Here is a 19,808-nt window from a genome sequence, read left to right as displayed (position 1 = left end):
CCGCTTTGTTTTCAGGATGCGTGGGGCGGTTTGGAAGTGGCATGTTGGTATTTCCCGCTGTGGGATGGGATCGCCTGCGGATGACCTCTGCCATCCCACGGGGACATGAGGAGGGGGTCTTGGGGAGGTGGTGGGAAATGCTTGGCTATGGAGGTCTGCACTCAGCTGGCGTTCCCCGCCAAAATCTCAGCCTGGCTTTCACGCAGCCCTTCAGCGGGCAGGGTGGCAACAGACGGGATGGTGATGGACACGGTGGTGATGGGCAAGACGGTGATGGGCACGGTGGTGATGGGCAGGATGGTGATGGAGGGGGTGCCCCACGGGCTGGCTGCCCCTCCGCAGCCCCGCCGAGCCCGGAGCCGCCCGGGCGCTGCCCGGCGCCGTGGCCGGGCTCCCGCTGCCCTCTCCCGGGCGCCCGCCGCACTGCACGCCGCCTCCCTCCCGCCCCAGCCCGGCTTCGCCGCGCTGCCCTGCCCGGTGCCCGATCCCCGGGCTGCCAGGCTGGAGACCTGCGTAGGGACGGGGAATTTCGCGTGGGCCCGACGCCAAACAGGGGTGCCCGCACCCCAAAAAGCACCGTGGAAGGTCGCGCCAGCCGCACACTGGGCATTCTGGGGGGGTCACAGCTATCCCAGGGCACAGCTTCTGGGTCCATTTGGGGTCCCTGGGGACCATTCGCTTGTCATGACACAGACCCGCAGCCCTTCTCCTCTCTGGGAGGGACACACACTGCGCTGGGTGTCCAGCAGCCCCTCGGTACCCCCCAGCACCCCCAGATTTCCAGGAGAGGCCCCTATGGAACCGGCATTGACAGTGACTCAGAGCTCCCCAGCTCACCTCGCTGAGCCGTCGAGCACCCGCCACTGCGTAACCGCACCGCCAAGTCACCAGTCATGGGAGCAGCAGGAAGTGGAGGCCAAGGGCAGACCACGTCCAAAACAGCACCTGGCAGCCCTTCACCTCCTTTCAGATCCTTTTCTTCTCCCTTTTCCCTGCTGTTGGGCAAATTCAGCACAGGAATTAATTTTCCTATCTTTCCCAGCAAGACCTAGTTGGGGAAACTGAGGTATGGGCTCTGGGCTGCTCGCCAGCAGGGACAACAGAGAAAATATCATGGGGCCGCTCAGAAGGGGAAGTGCTGGAGCCCGTGCGGCGACACGTGACCGTCTCGAGGGAGAACCAACGGGAAGCAAAAACCCACGGGGGAATTTTGTTGGTGGTTTTTGAGGAATTGGGCTGATTCTCCAAAGCAGCTTCCGAAAGGCTCCCCAGGAGGTGGCTGCAGTGGAGGAACACCCTCTGCTAAAGCAGCCGATGAGGCTGTAAGAAGCAGTTGGGGTTTTGAGGTCTCGGCAAAGGAAGGCAGAGCGGGAGCGTGGCTGCCTTTTTTCAATTACCCCAGCTGGTCTAATAAAGATATTGCTTCTCCCCATGGTCCTTCTCCCTCCTAATCTTGCCATGGGAAAGGGCAGCTCTCAGCAAGGCGGGGAGATAAGCGCTGCAGAGAGACCAGAGACCTCGCACCAGCGGCCTTGAACAGAGCCGCTCCGCTCGGGAGGGAAGATAAAGCCCAGATGGTTTTAGTGCTGGTTTAAATCCCTTTTTATAGCCTGAAAGAGAAAGTCTGCAGGTGATAGGGAAAACCCTTGGAGAACTGAAAACTACTGTCATGAGCAGAAGATTGCAAAGCCCCAAGCAGCTGTGTAGGGCAGTGAGGACGGTGACAGGGTGAACAGTGAGGACCATGACCTGCAGGCGGTCACAGCTCGGGTCACTGATGGCAGAATTTCTTAGTTGAGGGCCTGCAAAATGAGCACCGATGCCTTGTTTGCTAAAATACACTCACTGCTGCGCAGCTGGGTCAGGGAACGAAGAAACTGGAGGGAAGGGAGAACGATAAGGAGAGCAAATCCTTGATGCTGGTATTTACTGGGACACGGTGAGGACGGCAGCGCTGCCCACGTGGTCCCTGGGCTGGTGACACTGCCAGCATAGAAGGCCAAGCAGGAGCAGAAGCCAGTCTGGGGCTTCTCCCAGCCAACAGGTTTATGGTTGTCCTGGGATGTGGGTACCAGCAGTGGGAAATCCAGCCTGACCCAGAATACATCAGTGGCTCAAGTGCCACGTGAGTTCCGCGGTCAGGAAGGAGCGAGGGGGCCACGATCTCTGCCCACGCGGTTGCACAATGCCCAGCAGCGCCAGCTCATCCAGCCAACAGCTCGTCACCCCCTGCTTTCTAGCGCCTTGTACCAGTTGTCACCTTCCCCTGGATGCCCACCCAGGCCACTCCTCTTCTGCCTCAGCCCCTTCTTTCCCTCTGACCCCCCTCCCTGGCCACTTTGTCCCAGCCTCTCCCAAGGACGTGGCTGAAAGCTCAGGAGAGCAGCCAGGACTTGCAGCCTGGACCCTTGCAGCATCTCCCACCCACGCAAGACCAACCTCTGCCCTGTCTCCTCCATCTCCAGCCCTCCCTGCTGGGCTTGTGTCATCCTCCCCATCCATCAGCCTCTGCCCATTCCCTGCCAGACGCTCCTGGGCACCCACTCTCCGCCCCAAAAACCTGACTCAAAAATCCAATGTCGTGCAAACAGTTCCAGCATTAAGCTCCCAGGTTTCCCACCGACGCGTACATCCATGTGTAAATCCACACATCCACACACCCAGGCATAGGTGTGCACATCCATCCATCTGTACATCCACGTGCACATCCATGAACGTTCGCATCCCCCCGCACCCCTGGCTCCGGGGTGCCATCTCGGCCCCAGTCCCCAGAGGTTTGACCCGCCGAGAGTTTGGGCCGAGCCAAGCTCTCCCGAGCTCCGCAGCAGTTTCTCAGCCGCGCGCAGGGTCCCCTCCCCGCCCGCCCCGCGCCGCGGTGATGGGCGGTGGCGGCGGCGGAGGAGGCGGGCGGCAGCAGCGCTCCGCCCGCCGGGGCCGGGCCGGGCCGTGCCGAGCCGGGGCGGCGGGGAGCCGAGGACAAAGGTGACCTGTGCGGGAGCGGGAGCGGGAGCGGGAGCGGGGCCGGGACCGCGAGAGGTGGGGGCCGCAGCCGCCCGGGAGCGGAGCCGCCCGGTGCCGGGGGAGGGCGGCTCCCCCGCTCCCGAATGTCCCCAAGAATTTAGGGAACCTCTTTGAGGTCCCCAATCCGTCTGGGGAAGAGGGGTCCCCGATGCCCCCCGGCGCTGGGCGCCCCGGGAGCCCCCGTCTTGTCTCCTTGGACGTTGCAATGTGGCTTAACAGGAAAATCCCGAGCCTGGCACGGGGCCGCCCTGCGCTCCGCGGGCCGGGGTGACGCACGGAACCCACAGGCGTTTTGGGGCCGGAGCGAGTGGGGACAGTGGGGTGCTGGTCCCCACAGCCGCCCTACGTTGTCCAACACCAGCGATCCCACGGCCATCGGTGCGTCGCTGATGCTGGCAGCCGCTGGAGTACAAAGCTAGAGGCAGAGTCCAGGTAGGTGGAAAGCTTGGGATGGCGAGGCCACTGGTGGATAGGGGACAAGGGGAGAGGTGGCCTTGCCTGGTGGCAGAGGCCACGGCCACGGCTCTGCGGAGCAGCAGCTGGATCTGCGGTGTGGGCCATGAACCCTCCCTGAGTGCCATGGGGAGGAGTGGCAGGATGCAGGGCAAACAGTGCCGGTGGCAAGGTCACCTGTGCTGGGTGACGTCAGGCACTGGGATGAGCCACGTTCAGGGCTCCTCCATGCAGGAATATTCATCTGGGGGGAAACATCCCCCCCCAGGGAGCCCTGGTGAGCCTCGACCCACCTGGCACCAGCCGGATACAGCACCTTGGCTGGGAATGGTGTTATTCCAGCTGCGATCACGGGGCTGTTTATTCACCGGCTCCATTTCCTGGGTGCCAGGGCCGGTGCTGCCAGGAACAAAAAGCCGACGGTTTATTACCGCACAATTAAGGCGCACCCATCCTCCGCGTGCCAGCGGGCAGCTGAGCACCCTCTGTCCCTGCAGGGCACGGAGCCATGAAGCTGAACGAGCGGAGCCTGGCATTTTATGCCACCTGCGACTCCCCCGCCGACAACGCTGGCTTCCTCTACAAGCGCGGCGAGCGGCACACGGCGTACCATCGCCGCTGGTTCGTGCTGAAGGGCAACATGCTCTTCTACTTTGAGGAGCGGGAGAGCCGGGAGCCGGTGGGCGTCATCGTGCTGGAGGGTTGCACCGTGGAGCTCTGCGACTCGGCCGAGGAGTTTGCCTTTGCCATCCGGTTCAGCGGTGCCAAGTCTCGCACCTACGTGCTGGCGGCCGAGAGCCAGGCTGCCATGGAGTCATGGGTGAAGTCGCTCTCACGGGCCAGCTTCAACTACATGCGCCTGGTGGTACGGGAGCTGGAGAAGCAGCTGGAGGAGATGTACTGTGGGTCGGCCGGGGGATGTGGGAGCTGCCAGGGGTCACCTGGCTCCTGGAAGCCGAAGCCCTTGGGGCCGGAGCAGTCACCAGAACAGCTGCTGGCTTTGCCCACCGTCACACCGAAGGAGAACGGCTGCGCGGTGTGGAACAATGCTCTGGGAGCAGACCGGCTGGCCAACACCTCCGACTGCGGTGGGCACAACAGCGAGGGGAACCCGCGGCCACCATCACTGCCAGTGTGCAGGCGGGCATCGAGCAGTGAGGCAGGCAGTGCCGGCGCAGCCGCGGCAGAGAGCCCCTCCGCCTTCTGCCAGCTCCATGAGCAATATGGCCGGGAAGTGGCCCGGCTGCGGCAGGACTGGCTGGAGAGGCGGCGTGGCCCCCGGCTCTGAGACGTGGCCGAGCCTCAGAGAACCCCCCAGCCTGTCCCATCAGGACCCGTAGTGGAGAGGAGGAGATTGTCCTTGGTGCCACCTCAGTCGCCTCCTCACCCCGCGATGTACAGCCCTGCCCACGGCGGTGATGGACACCTACTGATGGTGCCACCAAGGGCCCAGTGCCAAGGGACACCAGAGCTGCTCTGTGATGCCGAAAAGCCAGCCGGGCACTGATGGCAGCTGGACTCAGCGTGCCACCAGCCAGGCATGAAACCCCTGGGCTCTTGGGGCTGCCAGGCTCCCTGGCACCTTGTGCTGAGCAGTGGTGCACTCCTCTGACCGTGCCCAGGCATGGGTGCGGGGTGGTCCACCCAGCGCCAGCAAGCTACAAACCACTTTCTGGCTGATGCCTCCTGGGCATCAACCACTGCACTGGCTCTGCTGGCACCTCTTGATGCTCTCACAGTGGGGTCGTGCACCGACAATGCTTTTGGAGGAGGATTTTGATGGGATCTCACCCACTTGAGCCCCTGCGTGTGTGTTTCACAGCCGGGGAGCCCGCTACCGCCTTCCCCTCCCTGCCCGGCACGAGCGACTGGCTGAGGTCAGCCGAGCTCCGCCGGATCCCTCTGTTCCAGCAGGATGTGGTTTGAACATGCAGATATCAGCCAGCACAGCCCTTCCTGAACGGCGGCAGCACCACACGGCCCGGCTGGCCCAGGAGCTGGTGACACCCAGCCCCGGGCGTCCCGCAGCCGGGCCAGTGAGCCCGCAGCGGGGGCAGACGCCAAGGGCAATGTGGCGGCGGCGGGCACCATCTTGCTGGCCAGATAATTCGGGGCAGGGCATCATCCCCCGGCCAGCTCCCTAAGGGGAACCATCGCTCACAGCGGCAACAGGAACGTGTGTGTCAGCGGTGGAGGGTGCCGAATGATTCATGTGCCCAACCAGAGCGAAGCCGGTGTCTTGCGCTGGTGTTTCTTTTTTATTTCCCCATCGGTTTACATTGACGCTAAAGCTGCTGGTCTGGAGGTGGGGTGACCCAGCTCAGGTCTGGGGGAGCAGTCGGGGTGCCCTGGGTTTGGGCCGGGTGGCTCCAGCTCCCTTTGCCCCCTTGGGACAGGCACGAGATTTTGCTTCAATAAAAGTTGTTTCAGAAATTCCCTCCTGGTCCCAGTTCTCGTTTGTGCCTTTAAGTCCTGGGGGAGGAGGTCCCAGGTGGGAATTAATCCTCTGGTTTAATTCCTCTCCTGTCCCACTGCATCCGTGGGACTGGGCAGGGACTGTGTCATCTGAGTGGGACATGGCCTATGCCAGGGTCTTGCAGGACCCTTGAGCCCCACATCTGCCCACAGGGATGGGATGGGATGGGATGAATGGCTGGAACAGAATGGGATGGGATGACAGATAGGATGGGATGGGGTGGGATGAATGGAACAGAATGGGATGGGATGACAGATGGGATGGGATGGGGAGATGGGATGAGATGATGCCACTCTGGGGACACTGGGACACACTGAGTGGGTCCTGCAGCAGGGACAGCACAGTCCTGCCCTCCATGACGGCTCAAACAACTGGGCACAGGTGACCAACACGAGGATTTGGGCATTGGAAAAGCCACCCTGAGAAGGAGCCAAGAGCCTGACTGGGAGCACAGCCCTCCCACCATTTCACCGGCAGAAACAGCACTGGGTGCCCCGGCACAAGTTGCCGGTGTGTTACAGGCTCAGTGGGGTGTTACAACCATCCCTCCAAATCCCAGGTTACAGGCAGCACCGTGTGGTGCTACCCAGGTTTGGTTTCCCCTGGTTGGGTGGCCCTGCACCCTCGGTGCACTGTCTCCAGCCCTCTGCCTAGGGGTCTTAGCCGGGGACAAAATATGTGTCCCCTCAGTGGAGCTGGTGTTGGTGCCCCACAGGGACATGTCGTTCTCACGTAAGTGGCCAACGTGACCCTGTGTCCCTGCCCACAACGCCCACAACTGCACAAATGTCTCCAGCTTCTTGCTAATGTGGGTCTTGCAGTGGGTTGGGGGAAACTGAGGCACAAAGCCAGCCAGAGTCACTCCACTGCAGAGCGTGGAGCCCTGCTCCTGGCTGGGCATGGCACCTGCTATGTGTTTCGGCATTCGGAGTGGTGTCGCCGAGGGCAGCCGGGGTGCGGATACACCCGCAGCATCCAGATGGTTAACCCGGCCCCGTCAGCTGGCTGCAGAGGAAGACTCCAGTTTCCATGGCAGCTGGCCCAGCTTCTCCAGCCATTCAGATATTCATTAAAAATAAATCCTTCCCAACATGTTAGCCGACAAACAAGCTTAAACAGATATGCAACATATGGATTTATTAATTCATCAAACGCAAACAGCCCGCCTCGTGTCGGAGGCTGCAAACTCGCCCGGCGATGGCTGGCTCTGGTGAAGAGCCGTGCCAGCACATGGCACCGAACCTCGCGCTGGAGGATGTTGAGCTACCCCGGGGCAGGAGTGAACCTCCAAACCAGAAGCACAGGACTTTCACAGGGCAGGATCATGCCCTGAGCTGGTCTAATCCCATCAAACACCCTCTTTTTTCCCCCAAAGCACTGGGAGATGTTTCCAGCAGTGAGGACTCTTGCCATAAACCCGAAGCCAGGAGCCAAAAGCAACCCAGTTGCCCATCCCAGCCGCCTCCGGACAAAACACACCCTGAGACCAGAGTCGTATCCAACTTCTGTATTTAGTGGCTCTTTTACAGAACTTGTTCCTTCCAAAATTGTTAAACAAAGTTCATCGATCTCATAGAAACTTTTGAAGTACAGTACAGGAGCCTAACAAAAACGTGCCCGGTACGTCCCCGCTAGCTTTAATACAACAGGATCGCCGTGTTCGAGACTAATCCTAAGTGCTTCCTCGAATCCCGTTCCACTAAAGCTCCCGCTAGCACGCTACGGAGAGGAGCAGTCTATGGTCACGCCGCGACCTTCTGCGGCACGGTGGCAAGGAAAGGAGCGGCCGTGGGCAAGCTGGGGCTCGCTGGGGCAGGGTGGGTGGGCAAGGAGAGCCGTGCCTTCGCAGAGCCGCTTTTAGCATCGCTCGTCGACTACCGCCCAAATATAAAAATACCTTCTATTCTGGTAAAAACGTATAGAGTGGAAAAATGAGTCAATGCGTAGCCTCGGAGCCTGGCAAGGGAGCCCTCCCGGTGACCGCTCTTGGTGGGTGACGGCTGATGCCACGTGGGCAGGGGACAGTCGAGCAGCCCAGCGTGGTCCAGCCCACATCAGATAAAGGCATTTCACCCCGGCTGGGGGCACTGGGGCTGGGGTGGTGGCGGCAAGCGCGCTGGGACGGTGCCACCGCCGAGCTCCTGTGCCTTTGCGTGGCGTCAGCCCCGGCAAGCCAAAGCCTGATGGTGCTTTGCCCGATTCAGGCCTGAGTTTGCCCAGTTTGGACAGGAACCGGGTGCAACACCCCGGGGCTCATCCCGGTTTCACCGGCAGCCACCGCCTGGGGACACGGCTGCGGCGAGGGGACGCTCCTCCTGCCCGGCGCGCTCCCTAAGAAAGTGCTTCAGCCGCAGGAGCTGGCTGTGATGCCGGGAGCAGCCCCGAGCAGGGCTCAGCCCCCTGCAGATGGGCACCCCGTGATTTTCAGGTGCTCGTCCCCAAGCACTGGCACCCCAGGGGCAAAGCTCGAAGGCTCCGTCTCTTTTTCTCTCCCAAACGGACGATGGCAGAGGGCGGGAAACCACAATCCCATGGATGTCCATCCGCAGCGAGCCAGAGCCATTCCCCCAGCATCACACCCGGGTCCCTCTTCCCATCTGACTCCCAAAATCGCCAGCACGGGTCACTCTCTTTCCTTTTGCATTATTTTTCCCTCTTCCTTTGGGAGCTGGCAGGAGCCGTGCCGTGCCGGTAGCCGGGCTGCCGTCGGTCGCTGACCGGAGACGGCGCAAGGGCCGGTGCTGGGACCGTGCTACGTCTTGTTCCAGAAGGCTATTGCAGACATTCCTACAACATTTACAACCGCACGGGACATTCTGCGTTACAAAGGTTGCAAAAAAAAAAAACCAAACCATAAAACCACCAGAACTAAACACACACTCGATGGCATCGAGGGTTTTCGCTTTAGAGTCCCCGGGGACTGTGCCGCCGTCGGTGGCCGGGGCAGCAGCGATGCGGCGTCTTACAGACAGAGGTGGGAACCGCTCGGCAAAAGTCGCTTCCACGTGGTCAGTCTCATAGTGCTGCTTGATGGCTTTGCTCAAAAAGTCTTTTCTGGGCTTTTTTGTTTGTTTTTTTTTAATCTCATCCAGTGGCAAACTACAAGACTTCGGTGTACATTTAATGACACGACTGCTACATCATCTTGATTTTATAGCTATCTTTAATATCAAAGCAGCTTAAGCTGTTAATAAATTCCAAAGTATCCTTTTATTAAAATATCTAAAAGAGGTCTATAAATATTTTTTTGTGGTGGTGTGTTTTTTTTTTTTTTTCCTTTTCTTTTCTAAAATTGTTCCCAGTTTTTTCACATTTAAAACAAAGTCGAAGAGGGGAGAAGCGGCTTCGTAGCGGGGGTCCCCCCTTTCCGCGGGCGCTCCCCTCCATCGCGCCGGCCGCCTGTCGCCTCTTGGTGCTGTGTTTTAACAAAATATATATATATATATGGGGGGGTGTATATATATATTTAGGGCGGCGGGGGAGGGTCTCAGAACTCCCACTCGAGGGCCTCCTCGCGGTTGGCGGCCCGCTCCAGGCGGTGGATGATGTTGTTGAGGTTGGCCATCTTCTCGTGGCGCCGCTGGACGCTGGTGCTGAGCCGGGGGCCGGGAGCCGGCGGTAGCGCTGGTGAAACCGGCCCGGCGGAGGACGGTCCCGGTGAAGCCGAACCGGCGAGGCCGGGTGAGGAAGCCGCCGAGGGTGATGTTGGGGAGACCTCCAAGCTGCAACGGGATGACCCTGCCGAGGACTGGGAGCTGTCGGGGTGCGGCGGCGGTGGCGGTCCCCCGGTGGTGGCACCAGCACGGCCCCCCCGCCGCGGGAGGCTGCCGGCGCTGGGGGCGGCGGCGTGGGGGGCTGCCCCCCGCTCCTCCTGGGGAGGTCCGGTCCCCTCGGCCGCTCCAGCCGGGCTGCGTGAGTCCCGCCGGCGGCTCCAGCCGCCCGCCTCCCCCTGCTCCTCCTTCACCTTCACCGGCGCAGCGGCGCAAGGGGGCTCGCCCTTCCCCAACACGGGTTTACGGTCCTCAGCATCCGAATCGGGGCTGGGGGGGGCTCGGCGCCCGGGGACGGCCGCCCCACCACTCTGCTCCGGGTCCGTGTCGTTGTCCTGTGTGCCCTCCACCAGCATCTCCCGGCGCATCCGCGACCTGCCGGGATGCAACCACAGAGGGTCAGCGACGGTCACCCATCGCCCCGCGTCGCGGGCACCACGCGCCTCGGAAAAGGATCTCCGGCCAGAAAAACGCGATGACGTCACTTGAGATGGAAAATCTCACCTTGTGTCAGCACGGGCAGCGGATTTGGCAACACGTGGGGCCATTTCCAGCCAAACCGACCCAGTTTTGCGAGTATTTTCCACTATTTTCTGGTATTTTTTTGACATCGTTTAACAGGTAACATTTTTCAAAGGTTTGTTTTAGGGTGGCTGTGTTTAGCGAGGAGGCAGGAGGGCCTTCCCTGGAACCATGCGAGGTGAAAGGCTGTGGGTTTAGCCAACGTTTCACCGAAAAGCCCAGTTCTCCAAGCTCTCCCCGTGTGACTGCTTCATGCGAGAAACCTCAGCCACCTCCCGTCAATACGGACCATCGACCTCGTGCTGCCCAGGGGGAGTTGGGGGCTCTGTGGACTTGACACAAGCACTTATATGTCTTTTTATACTGGTTTATACAGAGGAGGGGGCACGACCTGTCACCTGGGCCACTGACACAGACAGTGTGGGTCTGGGGAGGATTCAGGAGCAACGTGTCCATCTGCAATACTGTCTCAAGATGAAGCCCGTGCCGCTCCCCAGGGCCAGGCTGCTGTGGGGATGGATCCTGTACTCCAGGAGCCTCTGTAAGACTTTCCTCCACCCATCGTGGAGCTCCTGCTCAGTGGCAGGTGGTGTCCTGTACTAGCAAGCAGGCGGACACAAGCACAGTGACCTCTTTAGATGCTCAATATCATAGAATCATAGAATGGTTAGGGCTGGAAGGGACCTTCAAAGGTCATCTAGTCCAACCCCCCTGCAAGGAACAGGGATATCTCCAACTAGATCAGGTCGCTCAGGGCCTCGTCCAACCTGGCCTTGAAAGGAAAATATGACTCAGTCAAGGTGGTTGACACCCCTTGACCACATGCCAGGCAGGGCACACACAGCATTTTGGCTGCAATCCTGCACCTGGGGACCTCCAGTGACCACGCATGGGTTGGCACCTCCCCACCTAAGGCAAGAGGGATTGGGAGGGCTTGGAAAAGGAACAGTGACACCACCTTGGTGGCACAGCACCATCACGTCCAAAGCGCAGGAACGCCCGTACCTGTAGTTGTGGAACCAGTTGATGACGGTGTTGGTCTTGAGGTTGAGCTGGAAGGAGAGAAGCTCGATGGTCTGCTGGGAGGGGTAGGGCTCCAGCTGGTAGGCTTTCTTCAGGGCTTCCTTCTCCTCCGGGGCCAGCACTACCCGCGGCTTCTTGATCTGGAGGAGGCTGAGGTCCTGTGGCTGCAGGCTGGGGCTGGCGCACTCGGAGCGGGTGCTGGGGGACTCGCTGTCCGAGCCGGCGCTCATCAGCCCGTACCGACGTTTCAGGTAGGCTGTGGGAGAGGAGACCCAGCTGCACGCCGCTCGCCCCCCAGCCCGGGGAGCCCCCTGCTCGGCCAGCACCCTGGGCATGGGGGCTGCGTTGCCCTGACCCTCACCTTTCTTCTCCAGCTTCTTCATGTCACGCAGCTTCTCCACGTTGTGGGGGTCGTTGAGCCAGAGCTGCATGCGGACGAAGGGCTCCCTCCCCTTCAGGCTCAGCTTGTGCCACGGCTTGGGCCTGGAGAGGAGATCGGACACCGAGCCCTGTGTCAGGCCCAGGATGCTCTCCCCAAACAGCCGCTGGCCTGGCAGAGGAGAAGCAGAGGTGGTTAGAGCAGGGCAGAGAAGCAGGGCGGGTGCTACAGTCCCCCCGTGGAGCGGGTACACCCCATTTCCCGGCCAGCATCCTCCCCAGTGTGCCAGGCTCCCCCCCCCCGAGCACCCGCAGCGAAGCCCGGGTGGGATCTGCCACTATGGGAACTGGGGTGATGCATCCACGCAACCTCACCAGCAGCTCCCGAAAACCCGGGCCAGGAGAGGGTCCGCACCTAAATTGTTGTCCGTCAAGACCTCCTTGACCTTCTTGGTGATGGTGTAGGTGTCCAGCTCAGGGGACATGGCGACGATCTCCTGGATGCCCACAGGTCCCTGGCTGTTGGGGTACGTCTTCCCACCCGGCACAGGCGTCGACCGGCTCTCAGGCTGCTGATTTTCTTTGCTGCTCTCCAAGGCCAAGGTGAGGGGCTCCTGGCAGCCCTTCTCGTGCTCGGCGGGGCTGGGGGGCGGCGAGGGGGACGGCTGGGGCTCTGCCGGGCTGGCTGCGCGACACCGGGGGAGAGGGGTCAGCGGGGACGGCAGTGGGGACCCGGCGGGAGCAGAGAGGTTATTTTGAGGGTGCCCATGGCTCTGCCCTCCAGAGAGGGGGGATGCCAGCCGAGTTTTTTCAGGGGCTATGGCAAAGCTGGAGGAGATGGTGGAATAGTTAGAAAACACCACTAATTGAAAAAAAAAACAGTTAATTCTTCATGCCAGGCACAAAGCCAAGGATTTTTGTTGTGGTTTTCCTTTTTAAAAAAAAAAACTAGACGACTTTCAAACCCCATTTCTGACCAAATAACATTTGAGGATCAGTGTAACAGCCCTACATCATCTAAGCGATGAATTAAGGGGGTTCAAACGAGTTGGATGCATCAGAGGAGAGGGGGATGAAAGGGGCATCCCAGGATCGGGGTGCAGGTAGGGGTGCTGGGGTAGCTCTGCCCAGCACCGGGATGGAGCAGATGCAGAAGTGGCGGGGACACCGATGGCACATGGGAACCGGAGGGACGGTGGTGGCACTTACCCTGGGAGGGGGTCGGCTGCTGGCTGATGCCTTGGCCCAGCTGGTCGGTCAACCAGAGCTGCATGCGGATGAAGGGCTCCCGACCTTTCTGCGTCAGCTTGCTCCACGGCTTGGGCCGCGACAGCATGTCACTCACGCTGCCCTGGGACAGCCCCAGCACCTAGGCACCGTGCAGGCGTCACCCGCCGGCACCAGACTGCTGCCTGCCCTCCGTCCCCGCTTCGAGGGAGGGGAAGCAGGCTGCCGCCCGCTGCCGCGCTCACGGCCCCATGGCATGTCTCCCGCACCCCTTGGCCCCAGCCTGGGGTGATGGGACGATGGTGGGTCCCCCTGATATACCCCATGGGCTGCGAGGACGGTCCCCGCTGGGCTCTGCACAGGGAGACAGCGTGTTCCTGGTGGGAAGTGCCACCAACCAGTTGGTGGTGGCTACTGGAAGGCCATTTGGGGTTGAGTCAGACCCTGAGGACTCAGCATCCTCCAAGGGGAAACCCACTGGGGAGAGTGGAGGCCCTGGAAGGAGCTGGTGGAGGCCACCAATGAGCCCCAGGCTCTGGGTCACAGAGCAGAGGGGACACCAGACCTCCCTTCTCCAGGCTAGTACCTTCTCTCCGAAGATCCTCTGGCAGATGCCGTTCTTGGCCAACTTCTCCTTGACCTGCCGGGTCAGCTCCAGCGTGTCCACCTCCCTGTACATGTACATCTCATACTGCTCCGGCGTCAGCGGTGGCACAGTGGGCTTCAGGGTCCGTGGCACATAGGTGGGGTAGTAGGAGAGACGTCCACCAGCCGCTGGCTCCGCACCGGCTCCCTCTGCCTTCATCTCCGTCAGCCGGTGGGGTTCGTCATCTGCCGGTGGCACCTCATCCTCGTTGGCGCCACCGTCGCCAGGCTCACCCCGCGGCCAGCCCCGGCCGTTGGCCATGCTGGAGTAGCTCGAGGAAGAGGACGAAAGCGAAGGCGAGACGGAGGTGTAGGGTCGGCTGAGCAGGCTCCGCTCCGATGCCCAGTGCTGGTCGAAGTAGGAGCCGGCGTCACCGATCTCCGACTTCACCTTCCGGATGATGCTCTGGACAAAGGCGGCGGGTGAGAGGACAGCCAGGGGGGTCTGTGGGGGGCCGGGGCTGGCCCTGCTCCCCTCCTCCTGCTTGACATAGGTCGGGACGACGTTCTGGTTGACGGTGGCCAGCGTGGAGCGCTCGGTGGGCGGCGTGTCCCCGGGGCGCCCGCTGCCGCCCGACTCCATCTCCAGCAGCGCCTGCTGCTGCGCCTGCATCTCCCGCCGTGCCTGCTCCAGGATGCTCTTGATGGCGTCCTCCGAGCCGCTGCCACCCGCCCCGTTGGCCACCGCCTGTGATGCCGACGGCGGTTTGGGGTCACCTGCAAAGAAAAGGGGTGAGGGGAGCGCCGGGGCGCAGCAAATGTTGTTTTACCTCGTGGCCATAATTCAAAATGCAGGAGAAAAGGGATTTTATCCTGGGTGGGGTGGAGTGCTCGCCACCGAGCGGGCACAGAAGGACCGGCAGCATCCGCAACGCAAAAGCCATGACACCCCTGGCTCAAAGCGACCTTCTTTTTCAATGATTGCAAACTAAATGCCAGCGTCGATGCCGGCGATACACAAACAGGTTTGTTTTCCCTGCCTGGTTTTCCACTGTTCCTGTCTAATTGAATTCTCCAGGATTCTGCTTTCTCAGCAGACTACCTGGTTTAATGTATTTCATCTCTTGTAATTGAGTGCGAGCGCAGCTGCTGTAACGATTCCTCGTGCCAGATGGATCGTGCATCCTCATTTAGTCATCTGGTTTGGGGCAGAGGGAGGAAGAGGAGATCCAAAGTTTCCGAAAGCCCAGATACAAACGCTGCTGCCCGGGGAGTCTTCTGTCCTTAACAGAACTCACTGGCATTTCTTCCCACCATGCCCCAAATCTCCTCTATGGATGTCAGCGGCAGAAATGCCCCAAAAAAAAACATTTCAGCCCTGCCAGGGCTGCTCCATCCCAAGTGCCGGCTCCAGCCGCAGGATTAGCCCAGGACCACCCTGCCCAGGACCGTGCCACGAGCGCCGGGCTTGGCAGGGGCCCGCTAACATTTCCCAGGGGAGGCAGAGACCCCCATGCCAGAGGCTGCTGCTTTGGTGGGTGTTTCGGCAAGCCCTGGGATGCGCCATGCCACAGCACCCAGCCATCGGCACCCCTCTGGGTGAGCAGAGCAGGAGCTCGGCCACCCCTGGGGCCACCCATGTGCCAGCACCTACCTCCCTTCTGCGACTCGATCTCCTTCTTCGCCTGCTCCAAGATGTTTTTGATGGCGTCGTCAGAGCCGGTCTCCGGCGTCCTGATCCGCGGCGTGATGCTCCCTGATCAAAGAGGCAGGATAACAGCTCTGTCACCGGCGCTGGTTTTACAAGCTCCGCTTGTATGTCAGGAAGTATTTACTGCTCCTTGCGTTCAGTTATTTTTAGGGATGCTGGTTTTAAGACAAACGTCACTCCCAATTAGGTGCCAGCCGGAGCGCGGGGAGCCTTGGCAGCCCCTGCTGCCAGCTCTCGCCTCCGGCACGGCATCTCCCGGCCACCTTGTTCCCATTCCCCGCTGGCACGCAGGGTGCTGAGCGGAGACACGGAGACCACAGTCCCCATCCCCGGCATCGTGCTGTCTGGCAGGCAAAGGGTTAACGCTGTATCGGACCCAGGGGATAAACAGGAGCCCTCTGGGACTAGCATCACCCCGTGGGGACCCGAATGACCAGCCACCACTGCTGCCACCACTGAGATGGGGCCAGGAGTGGCCGTCCCCGGAGCCGGGCGCGCAGGCGGCGGGGTGTTACCATTTTGCGGCGGTGCCGACACCGCACCGAGGTCCCGCGGCGTTAAGACTTCATTATTTTAACGAAATATTCCCGAGCACATTGATTCGTACGCAACGCAACGGCCTAATGAATAATTAAATGACACTTGTCAGAATAAATGAGTAAAGCACATCCTGGGATGCAGCTTCCACTATGGGTCGTTGTTAAGCGCTACCGTTTGCCGGGGGCTCCATCCCGCCCCGCGGCAAGCAGGAACAATTCCCGAGTGCCACCAGTGACTCTGCGTGGCATCGCTGCCCATCTTGCCTGCACATTGCAGGATGCCCGCCGCGGTGCAGGGCACCCCAGGGTGCTGCCGGGGTGCGTCAGGAGGGCATCCCACGGCACTGCTCACAGCATCCCGGGGCAGGAGCTGTCGGCCGGGGCCACCCCAACCACTCACCTCTCTGGCGCACCTGGATAGTCCTCAGGGCCAGCACGTTCTGCTCGTCGGAGAGGAACTGCTTCATCTTGATGAACGGCTCCTTGCCCTTCACCGTCAGCTTGCGCCAGGGCTTGGGCCGGGCCAGGATCTCGCTGACGGAGCCCTGCGACAGCCCCAGCACGTAATGCCCGAAGACCCGCTGCCCGATGTTGTGCTTCAGCAGCTGCTCCTTCACCTGGAAGGCGATTTCGGCCGTGTCCAGCTGCTCTTCGTCAGCAGAGCTGCCGCTGCTGCCCTCGGACGGCTCGCTGGGTGGGCTGGCAGCGCTGGCGGCCGGCACGGTGCCAGGGGGCACGGTGCCACTTTTTGCCCCGAAGAAGGTGGAGGGGAAGGGCGGCACCCCTGCAGAACTCTCACTCTTGTAGGCAGGTGGTGGCAGGTGGGGGGTCTTGGGGTCCCCTGAAAGCCGCTCACCCCCCGGGAAGGGGGACAGCAAGAAAGTCCGGGGGCCGTCGGGGGCCAGGCCGGGGCCGGGCAGCGGTGGGAGGGGAGTGGGGGAGGCGGGTTCGTCAGCTGAGGTGTGCTGGGGGGATGGGTACGGCTGCTCTATGCCCAGTGATTCCTTCCCCGACTCGTCTTCCGAGTGATCCTCCTCTAGAGATGAACAAGAGAGAGGGAGACGCGCTAGAGTCCCCCCGGCCAGCAGCACCGGCACGACCTCGCAGCGAAGCATCTCCTGCCTCAGTTTCCCCAGGTGGCATCCCATCTCTTGTCCATCCTCCCACCCCGCTGCTGGCTCCAGGCTCCTTCCCACAGCTGGGGCAGGATCCGGCCCTGTTGCCTATGCTCCCAGAGATGTTCCGGTGACACCGGGAATGCCGCGGGACCCGGGGACCCTACCAGTGCTGGCCAGCAGGCTGGGCTTCTCCAGCAGGTACTTCTGCGAGGGGTAGAAAGCCTCCTTCCCCAGCAGCAGGGCCTCCTCTGCCTTCGATATGCTCTGCAAGGAGCCAAGCCGAGATGGGAAAGGGCGGCGGAGCCACCGGCAGCAGGGCTGGCACGCGCACCCCAGCCCGGCGAGCGCGTTGGCGTGTGCCGTGGCACTTGCCTGGGGAAGGCTGCAGCTGGCAGAGGCCACCTTCATCGCCTTCAGGATGCTGGGAGGGAGACAAGGCGAGGTGACTCGGCAGGCACGGCTTTTCGTTGCCATAAACACGCCGAAGTGTGCCGTGGGTGCCGGCGGCACCCGGTTGGCTGCGGACACCGGTCAAGTCATACCTCAGCTCCGTTTTGATCTCCTCGTAGTCCGCCTGCGCCTGCAGCTTCTCCTCCAGCTTCTGCGGAGCAGAGGAGGGCACTCCTCGCAGCCGGCTCCCAGCATACACCCAGCACAGCCAGACCCATGTCCCCCCGTCCCCGGCAAGCCCCTAGCCCCCATGGGCGCACCTCAATGGCTTCGTTCTTGGCGGCCAGCTGCCCCTCCAGCTCCGCGATGTGGTTGGCAGAAGACTCCTCCAGCTCCTGCAGCGAGCTCTGGAGGTGCTGGACGTCCTTCAGGAGCCGCAGGATCTCCCGGTCCTTGGTGGCCAGAGCCGCTTCCAGCCTCGACCCTGAGCACATGGAATAGTTCACTTTGTCCTGCCGGGAGAGGGGACACCGTCAGCTCCCGGTCGCCTGACGTGGGGACACGGGCCACCCTCCCGTCAGCTGCGTCCCCATGGGGAGCAGGTGAGCCCAGTACTCAGCCCTGTGGGACGGGGACCCGGGGTGACGCAGTCGTGGGCAGGGACAGACCTTTCCTCTGCTATTACAGCTCTCCCAGGTGCTCTGGGGGTGCACGTCCCCCTCCCCATAGGAGCCTGCAGCCGCAGGTTGGGCACGGCCAACGCTACCACCCACATGGCGGAAAAACACCTCTGTCAGGGGCATTTTGGGCTTGTTCCCAAACGTGGTGGGTGATCCCGAAAGCAAAAGAGAGCTCTGGAACGCAACGGAGTGCTTCTAAATGCAATGGGATGCTCCTGAACATGCTGGGGTGCTCTTAGCTGCTATGGGGTGCTCCCGAGTGCAACGGGATGCTCCTGGCTGTGACAGATGCTCCCGGCCGTGACGGGGTGCTGCCAGCCTTGAGAGGTGCTCCCAGACGCAATGGGGTGCTGTCAGCCCCAAGAGGTGCTCCTGCCCACGATGGGGTGCTGCCAGCCGCCACGGGGTGCTGCCAGCCACGATGGGGTGCTGGTGGCCCCAAGGGGTGCTCTCACCGCAGCAGCGCCCGGCGGGGAGCAGCAGGCCAGGCGCAGGGAGCTATTGACGGCCGCCAGCTGCTCCCGCAAACTCTCCACTTCCCTCTGCGCCGCCTCCGCTCGCTGCAGGAGAGCAGAAAGCGTGTCAGGTCGGGCACCCGTGGCTCGTCCCACCCCGCACGGGGCAGAGCGGGGCTCCAGGGTCTGCACCGACCCGCGCCTCGCCTGAGCATCCTGCTCCCACCACCGTCACCATTGGCCCCACCACGAATTTCGGCTCCCCACGTCCTTAGGCGGTTCCTGGTCCCGATCCCTGGGTGCTGGCCACACACCACCTCCAGAACACGGCCTTTTCCACCCCAAAAGTCCATATTTACGTGAAAATTGCTCTTTAAGCCTCTTTTATTACCCATGCACATTTATGGGTGCTTCCATTTCCAGAATTAAATAAAACTAATGAATAGGAATGGATGGGACCAGAAGTATTTACGCCAGAAACCAACACAAAGGTGGGTCATGCCCTAAAACACCCGGGAGAGACCGGAGGTGCCGAACTCCAGCTCCAGCAGCCAAAATGCAGCCTGGCAGAAGTCCAAACACACCAGTGCCCCTCAACATGGGGCAGGGGGTCCCACTGGCCTGGTTTGGAGAAGTCCCCGGGTGAAGAAAACCAGAGCCCCCACTTTGTTGGGCTTCCCAGTCCTGGAGCCCAGCCACTCCTTATCATTTTTGGGGACAGACATCCAGGACACGCGGATGCTCAGGGTGCTGCGGTGGATGCAGCACCGGGCTCTGTGGGCTGAAACCCGTCATCGCCGGGGTGCCGCGGCCGAGCGCGGCGGAAGGGGAGCAGGGAACGTGTCCTGCACTGCCTGGAAAGTCCCGTCCCACTCACCTGGTTGGCTTTTTCGAGGTTCGTCATGATCATGGCTACTTCATCTGCCCTGTGACGAGAAAGCAAGAGGCGTGAGCTGGCACGGAGGTGCAGACACAGCCCACCATGGCTGGCGAGGGCTCCTGCCGGCACCGCAGCCGAGGGCACAGGCTGAGATACAGGGAGCCCTGGCAACTTGGGATGCTGCTATGGTCACTTAAAGTATCTCAGCTCCTCAAGCCATTCAGCAGCACTGCGCAGATGTCCTGGCACTGCTGCAGGCTGCTCAGCTCAGCCTCACTCATGCCAACAGCCTCTGGGCACCACCGGGCATCACCAGTGACTTACTTGGACGCAGCTTCCTCGTCGTATTTACACCGCAGCTCCAGCAGCTCCGTCTGCGTGGCCTTCAGCGCTAGGAAGAGGAAGAGGAAGGTGAGCCACAGGGTGGGGGTTTGGCCCCCCCATGGCCAGCGGCACCTGCCCTGGCACCCCTACCTGCATGGAGCACTTTGATCTTCTCCTCTGCCTCCCCCAGCCGAGTGGCCAAAGTGACCTGTGCCTCCTGCAGCCCCCTGCCAGAGATGGGCATCACCACTGTGGC

General features: G+C 61.5%; 2 protein-coding genes across 3 annotated transcripts in view; one reads left to right on the top strand and one right to left on the bottom strand.

Moving 5' to 3' along the window:
• Positions 1-3,982: 3,982 nt before the first annotated feature.
• On the top strand, positions 3,983-4,762 carry PHETA1 (PH domain containing endocytic trafficking adaptor 1). The gene has a single exon (XM_086623626.1). It carries the CDS (start codon positions 3,983-3,985, stop codon positions 4,760-4,762), a length of 780 nt encoding a protein of 259 aa, XP_086479752.1.
• Positions 4,763-9,437: 4,675 nt separating this feature from the next.
• Positions 9,438-19,808, bottom strand: part of CUX2 (cut like homeobox 2) — a 65,454-nt gene continuing 55,083 nt past the window's right edge. The window contains exons 6-20 of one of the 2 annotated variants that reach the window (XM_086623427.1): positions 19,703-19,779; positions 19,553-19,619; positions 19,226-19,274; positions 18,349-18,453; positions 17,534-17,725; positions 17,366-17,424; positions 16,988-17,244; positions 16,106-16,741; positions 15,110-15,211; positions 13,457-14,232; positions 12,853-13,012; positions 12,059-12,328; positions 11,627-11,815; positions 11,248-11,521; positions 9,438-10,095 (exon numbers count right to left, since the gene is read on the bottom strand). In XM_086623427.1, the coding sequence (XP_086479553.1) occupies positions 9,438-10,095; positions 11,248-11,521; positions 11,627-11,815; positions 12,059-12,328; positions 12,853-13,012; positions 13,457-14,232; positions 15,110-15,211; positions 16,106-16,741; positions 16,988-17,244; positions 17,366-17,424; positions 17,534-17,725; positions 18,349-18,453; positions 19,226-19,274; positions 19,553-19,619; positions 19,703-19,779 (3,871 nt within the window). Of the gene's footprint in view, positions 10,096-11,247; positions 11,522-11,626; positions 11,816-12,058; positions 12,329-12,852; positions 13,013-13,456; positions 14,233-15,109; positions 15,212-16,105; positions 16,742-16,987; positions 17,245-17,365; positions 17,425-17,533; positions 17,731-18,348; positions 18,454-19,225; positions 19,275-19,552; positions 19,620-19,702; positions 19,780-19,808 lie in introns of both variants that reach the window. The other variant, XM_086623426.1, reaches the window with a different exon arrangement.

Source organism: Tauraco erythrolophus, chromosome 19 (assembly GCF_009769465.1).
Source record: "Tauraco erythrolophus isolate bTauEry1 chromosome 19, bTauEry1.pri, whole genome shotgun sequence".
Lineage (NCBI taxonomy): Eukaryota > Metazoa > Chordata > Aves > Musophagiformes > Musophagidae > Tauraco > Tauraco erythrolophus.
Note: the sequence above shows the minus strand (reverse complement) of the source record. Positions and strands in the feature narration are given on the sequence as shown.

What these genes read in the sequence shown, in the direction of transcription:
- PHETA1 (XM_086623626.1), top strand. Translation starts at nt 3,983, where the DNA reads ATGAAGCTGAACGAGCGGAGCCTGGCATTTTATGCCACCTGCGACTCC.